This window comes from Pagrus major, chromosome 14 (genome assembly GCF_040436345.1).
Source record: "Pagrus major chromosome 14, Pma_NU_1.0".
In the NCBI taxonomy this organism is placed as follows: domain Eukaryota; kingdom Metazoa; phylum Chordata; class Actinopteri; order Spariformes; family Sparidae; genus Pagrus; species Pagrus major.
The window spans coordinates 21,436,590-21,443,762 of record NC_133228.1 but is presented as its reverse complement, the minus strand read 5'-3'; the positions used below and the strand labels follow the sequence as shown (position 1 = coordinate 21,443,762).

Below are 7,173 nucleotides of genomic sequence, written 5' to 3'. Positions count from 1 at the left end.
AATTCAGAGGAGTATCATGTACTTTTTAACTCCTCTGGATTTTTTGACAATATTACAAGTTACTTTACAGATCAGATTACTAATACAAAATATAAATCATGTGTTTTTTTACTTTAATATGACTTTGTTATACATGAAAGTCACCCATACAAAGAGTACTTGATTAAAAGTCTTAAAATATCTGATATTAAATGTACTCAAGTATCGAAAGTACAAGTAAAGGTACATTATACACATATCTACATCCAATATTCAGATTTTTCTGGTGATCAGAAGATAAAACAAATTAATTTAAACCGACTGACTCTGATGCAGCTGCTGTCTGGAAAGTAATAAGTAACTTAAGATGTCAAACAAATGTAGTGGTACTCAGGTCGTACTTGAGTAAAAGTAATGATGTAGTCCTAAAATATTACTTTGGTAGAAGTGAAAGTCAAAGTTAAAGTCTTCTCATAATAAATGTACTCGAGTATCAAAAGTACAAGTACTCCATTTTCTTAATAAAGAATTGCACTTTAGTACAGTACTTGAGTAAATGTATTTAGTTACTTTTAGTGACATTTGACCACTGACATACAAATATTCTCCACAGTAAGAGTTATTCATTGAGTCTTACTCAAGTAAAAGTACACAAGTAGTCTCAGCAAAATGTATTTCAAGTACGACAGTAAAAGAAAGCATTTTAAAGGAACAGTTCACCCAAAAAAAGAAAATTGGGTCATTATCTACCTTCGATTATGTTGATCGAGCTGTCTGGAGCCTTTTTATTTTTTTTTTCTTTCAGTTCTTTCATCAGCATGAGGGTGAGATTTTCATGTTGGGGTGAACTGTTCCTTTAATTTTTTTGGGCTGCAGCTACACACGTCTAGCTGCACACTTTACTTTCAACATTTAAAATACTGATTATATCTTTCTGAAAGTCATAAATGAATCATCAGTGTGACTGTTACAGCTGTGGTGCATTTAAAAAACTACATTTCCCTCTGAGATAATATCGAGTAGAAGTATAAAGAGGTAAACTTGAGTAAATATCATTACTTGAGTAAATATCCCAGTACTTTCCCCAGCTATCATATTAATACCATGACATGACTGAAGTCGGGACCCCCTGAACGGACCACGTGGAGCCTGATGAAAAGCTGATTCGGGGGCGTAAACGAGCGCTCACATCCACATTTCTGACTAATTGGCTTTGGATGGAGAAAGTGACGGCGGATGAGCCGCTGACGCACTTCGAATTACGCCGATTGGCCGCTTGGCTGAACCCGGCCGCGGCCTTTGTTGACAACATTGTTGGTGTCCATACAAAACCAGTGAAATATGCAAGCCAATAAACTGCGAGCTTTTTGATTCTGCTCTGGTCGTCTACTCCAAACAATGACTGCTTTAATAGACTATAAAAAGAAAAAAGAGGGACGGGATGAAGGCATTTATATCTGAGAATGAACTCTTGGAAGAACCACAACTTAGATTACAAACTCCAGCTTGTGCTGCAGCCTGTCTGGATGAGGAAGCAGTGATCAGGCTGCAGGGTGCCCCCCTGTGCTCAGTAATGGTACCAAAAAAAAAAAAAAACATTTGTGGAAACCGATGTTGGAAAACTGTTCTTTCCACTCCGGCCCATTTTGGGTCAAGCTCCACTGAACACAGCATGGCTTTGGCTTCTCTGTCTGCTGTGTAATCGGACCATGACCTGCTTTCTGGGCATCTGACCCGTGTCCAATAAGCAGTGAGCCAAATGAAACTATCTCACCTGTTCACTTTGTTCTCTCTGTCCTGGATCAGTCATTGGTACCACGTCTTGTAAACGTGAAAAGGTGCTGCCTTTCTCAGAGGTTTAAATGCTTTTAAGTCAATGTTTACGCTAAGCTAAGCTAACCGGCTGCCAACCAGAGCAGTCAGAGGTTATTACAATTCATCCTGGGGAGGGCCGAAGTTATTCTGATTCATCCGGTAGTTGTTGAGATGCTTCAGCCGGGGAACGAGCTGGTGGATCAGTCTTCAAAACGATGTTAAAATCTCTTTCAACTGTCAAACAGTGGATGTTTCCACACAGTTGGGGAGGTTCATGAGTCTCATGCTTTACACTTCCTGCGGCTCATCCACTCCACAGGCTCATTCACTGTTAACTTAGCTACACCAGGCGGCTCTCAGCTGCCTGCAGACTTCAAAGGGCTGTTTGGCATCAGACTGGAATGATCTGACTGGCCTCTTCAACAAAGCCGTCTTCCTCCAAATGATGATACCAACAAGTTAAAAGCTGCAGCAGACAGTTTTTTTTTTTCACTCAGGCTGTTTCACTTATCAACCAGAGGATAGACAGACCCTTCTACAAACACTGAGACTGTCTTTATATCTCTCTTTGTAGTCATTTTACTGTCCCTTGTGGTCATGTTGCATCTATTTGTGTTCATTTTATGTTTCGTTGAGATTATTTTGTCTCTCTTTGTGGTCCTTTTCCATCTTTGTGCTCGTATGGTGTCTTTGTAGTCTTTATTCGTGTCTTCGCTGCCATTTTCTGCCTTTTTGTGGTCATTTGCCGTCACTTTGTAGTTGTTTTCTGTCCCTCTGTGGTCATTTATGGACTCTCTATGGTTGTTTGCTGTCTCTTTGTAGTCATGTTGTGTCTCTTTGTGTTCAGATTCTTGTCTTTTTATAGTTTGTTTCTGTTTTTTTTGTGGTTGTTTTGCATCTCTGTTGTTGTTTGACGTCTCGTCATAGACATTTTGCATCTTTTTGTTGTCTTTTGACATCTTTTTTGGTCATTTTGCATCTTTTGTGGTCATTTCTGTCTCTTTGTGGATGTTTGATGTCTCTTTGTATTCATTTTGCATCTCTGAGTGGTTGATTTGCACCTCTGTAGTCATTTGGCAACACATTGTAGTCATTTTAGGCCTCTTTGTAACTGGTTTGTTTCTCTTTAAGATCATTTTCCGTCTCTTAGAGTTCATGTTTCATCTCTTTATGGTCATCCCATGTCTCTTTGTGATTATTTAACTGACTTTCCAGCAAGAAATGTTAACAGTCACTTCACACGGAGGCTCTGACACTAACAAGTCACTTACATATTGCCTTCTGGTGCGAGGGTCACCGGTGGATCAGTTTTCCAGGAGGGGCCAGTGCCACCCCTGGCCACCTCGCCGGCCCTGCCCTCGCTCCCAACATACACCGACACGCACACACCCACACTCACACATTGTTATCATGCCATAACTGACACCGTGACTGACTGACGGATTGGTTAATTACACGGAGGGCAGCTCAAAAGGAGAGGGAAGAAAAATAGGCTAAATGATGTAAGGACACGAGTATTTCAAACATGCAAAGAGAAGCGCTGGTGCAATTTCAGAGGAATTTTCTGACAGAACCCATCCCTTTACTGTAGGAAATCAGATGTTAGTTTTATTCAGAGTATCAGGTCTGAACTTGTCAGATGCTTTAGTAACAGTTGAACGCTTCAGCGCAGAGAAATGAGTGAAATATTCAGACTGTTTGTGCCTGGAGAGAAATAGCTGCCCAGACAGAGAGCCAGCACGACCCAGATATGACAGTCTGTTCACTTCTTGCTCCAAAACAGGTCAAAGTTTTTAATTACTGAATAATTCTCTGGCAAGGGTCGTATTAAAGTGAAATATCCTATAGAGGACAGTGTAGTTCAAATCAGGGCACACAGAGAGATTGACAGTGATGCTGGATTTACTTCAGAAGAAAAAATATAGGAATTAATTCACCTTGGATGACACATCTTAACAGATAATGTCCTTTCAAGCATGTTATTATGCTGCAAGAGGGAACATACACGTCATAAAGTAACATAAGGCGAACTGGACTTGTTTCAGTTTCTTGAAGACGTTTCACCTCTCATCCGAGAGGCTTATTCAGTTCATACTAACTGGAGGGGAGTTGGCAGGCTTTTAAACTCTGTGTGGGTCACTACTTTGATCATTAATTGCCATCACCTCCCAGAGTACTCAAAGCTCGTATGTGCAATTTGAGGCTGGATATATTGTTTGAAAGACACTGATTAGAAATAATGACACTTATGAGGAGGTCTAGGGAAAAATATTTTAAGATAACAGGTTCTTTGTACAGGTGGCTCAGAAAAGCAGCACTTATTGATAAAGTATGCATTGAATTAAGTGATCAGTCTATCAAACATAAAGCTGTTTGGGGCTAATGTGTGTGGCCACTTTTACTCAACTACAATACACCTCAGTAGGAAATATTGTACCTTTAACTCCACTACTCCATTACTTTACAAATCAATTATTATATGACAAATTAAAAAAAAAAACATGATGCTTTTGTTATAAATTAAACTATAAAGCAGTATACAGGCCAAGAGTTGAGATGATGAAGTCACTTATTCGATCAGTTTATTGACAGAGAATTAAGTGGGTTTAAGTCATTTTCTTTCTTCGAGAATTGTTTGTGTCTCTTTATGGCCATTTTACATCCCTTTTTTTGTCTATTTTCACCTCTACAGTCATTTGGCATCGCATTGTGTTTTTTTTTATTATATAACATATAATAGTATAAGAGTCACAAGGGACATTTTTCTGCACTGAGTACTTTTAATACTTTAATTACAGCTTCCAGATTATATTACATGCTTTTAACTTTTGGGATTCAGTATTATATAAACACATTTTTCTGAAAATAAGAGACTTTGAGTAACTTCTCATCCTCAGTGACCTACATGCAGTACCCACCTCCCACCGTCAGGGGGCGCTGTGTGAAAACACGAAGGCTCCTCTGAGGTCAGAGGGTTTCTACTTCCTGCTCGGCGGTAAAGCGTGTTGCTGGTTTGCGAAGTGCAAACGTTATTGTGACGAAAAGTTATCACATTTACTAATTCACAGACGGGATTAAATACAGCAGAAATGGTGAGTACATCTTGTTAATGTCTGCTATCGACTCTTGAGGTGTTTTGTGGGATTGTTTACGTTTTCACCGCGCCAAGATAGTAGCCGTCTTTGCTAGTTAGCATTAGCTACGTTAGCTTTTCATTCATATGATTTAGTGCAAGTGAATAAATGAATCCCTCACATTTATGCGCACAGGCAGAGTAATATGTGAAGTGTATTTCATTGTTTGGTAATAAGGTGAGTGTTATGCATCCTCTCATTTATCGTAAAAAGTATGCCCGATTAAGTTAGTCACGCCAAACTCCATTCAAAAAATCCTCTATTTTAGCTAGCTTAAGCTAATTGGTAATCAGTACGGGTTATACTTGCTCCACATAAACCCCATAGCTTCTCACCTCTACCTGCAGAGAGAGCTGCTTGTTTTGATTGTCTGGTTTGGACACACGAAACCTCATTGACCTCATTTTGCTGAAAACTATACAGTCAACAAGATAGTACAAAAATAGGTGTATAATTCCTCGTGTATCCTAAAATGCAGGCTACACCTGAAGCCACTTTTTAGTTAGGTATATATTCAATCACAACACTAAAAATAAAGAGACACACAACGTAATTGGTTTACCAAGCGTTGCCTCTATGCACAGCCATGCACAAAACACATCTGCTTGTTATCATATCATTATATATCAGAAAAGGTAACTAGAAACATGTTGTCCTTTGATATTTGTTGATTATTTCCTGAACCAACAACATATTTTGCAGCTATTAGTAATGCCCTGTGTATTGTAGGCAGATGGTGTCACAATATGTGTAGTTATCTAATGTAACCAAAGGTCAATAAAGTTAAAATGTGTATAATAACCTGCCTTATCTTTTCTCCGCAGAGTTTACCTCTGAACCCGAAGCCATTCCTGAACGGCCTGACAGGAAAGCCAGTGATGGTGAAGCTGAAGTGGGGTATGGAGTACAAGGGCTACCTGGTGTCTGTGGATGGGTACATGAATATGCAGGTGAGGATTATTTATTGTATTGCATGCCTTGTCCCAACATGAATGTTAAATATCAATCCTAACATGTGGGTACAGTATATTTAGCATGATAAACTTTTACTCACATTCTTTTTAGATACTGTGGGATTATTGATCCATGAATAAATCAAACATAAAAGTAGGGTGTAACATTGACTTGTTATTCCCTCTGTGATGACTTTGAATCATTCACACATCCTCCCTTTTATTACAAGACAAAAAATACAAGTTATTGGGTGGAAAAGAGAAAACACCAGTGTTTATAATGGAGCCCACACACTCAGCCCTTTAAAGTACGATCTTTCAAAAGACCCTTTATCTTATACTTTTATGGGCTGTCAGAGTGTACAAAGATGAAGACTGCAACTACTGATTATTTTCATTTTCAATTCAACTGTTGATTATTTTCTCGATTAGTTGTTTGGGCTATAAAATGTTAGAAACTGGTGAAAAATGTCAATCAGTGTTTCCCACCTTTTTATATTTACATGTTTCCCCAACAGCTGGCAAACACAGAAGAGTATGTGGATGGAGCGTTGGCGGGTCATCTTGGTGAAGTGCTAATCAGGTATGACGTGAACCTAAAACATGTTAACTAGTTCAGTAGAGGCTTCTGTATTTGATTATTTAAGTTTAGATTTACTGCTATTAAAAGAAGGTTATCTAAAATAAGAAAATTATATATTTTTAGGGATTTTGCCAGGGAAGCATCACAGCAAAATCTGGCTGAACAAACAGCATCAGATTCGTTTGAAGAAGAGAAAGTTTAAAGATCCCTAACTACCTTAACTTACATGTTAATAATTTATGTCAGTTTCAAAAGAAATCCATGGTTGAAGCGGAGGAGCACTAGATAATTGAGCAGTTGTGTTTTGTGTTTTCCCTGCAGCCCGTTGTGTCAGTAGTGTGTGCTCTAATTGTGTTTCCTACCCACAGGTGCAATAACGTTTTGTACATCAGAGGTGTAGAAGAAGAGGAAGAAGACGGAGAGATGAGGGAGTGATGTTGGTGAAGAGGACCCGTCCTGTTGATCTGTCTGAGTGTGATTGTACCTCGTAGTTGAGTTGATGTGTGTTTGTGTTTTCACCATGTGAAACAAATGAACGCTTGAGGGGTTTTTTTTTTGGTTATTTTTCAAGCTTTTTTTTTTTTTACTGTATAAGACCAATTTTATGTTGTAACATTGTGATACAGACACAATAAATGACTATACCCTTTCTTAAACCTGCTTGTTTTGTTGTGATTGTTTTGCATCTAACAAAAGTAGCACACATTCC

General features: G+C 38.7%; 1 protein-coding gene across 1 annotated transcript; it reads left to right on the top strand.

Annotated features, from left to right (window-relative positions):
• The first annotated feature begins 4,781 nt into the window (after positions 1 to 4,781).
• Positions 4,782 to 7,120, top strand: snrpf (small nuclear ribonucleoprotein polypeptide F). Its single transcript, XM_073480813.1, has 4 exons — positions 4,782 to 4,886; positions 5,753 to 5,878; positions 6,400 to 6,464; positions 6,833 to 7,120. The coding sequence occupies exons 1-4, from the start codon at positions 4,884 to 4,886 to the stop codon at positions 6,897 to 6,899; spliced, it is 261 nt and encodes an 86-aa protein (XP_073336914.1). The 5' UTR covers positions 4,782 to 4,883; the 3' UTR covers positions 6,900 to 7,120.
• Positions 7,121 to 7,173: the final 53 nt, after the last annotated feature.

What these genes read in the sequence shown, in the direction of transcription:
- snrpf (XM_073480813.1), top strand. An exon ending in ATGGGTACATGAATATGCAG is followed by an intron (nt 5,879 to 6,399) that starts GTGAGGATTATT and finishes TTTCCCCAACAG; the next exon opens with CTGGCAAACACAGAAGAGTA. An exon ending in CTTGGTGAAGTGCTAATCAG is followed by an intron (nt 6,465 to 6,832) that starts GTATGACGTGAA and finishes TCCTACCCACAG; the next exon opens with GTGCAATAACGTTTTGTACA.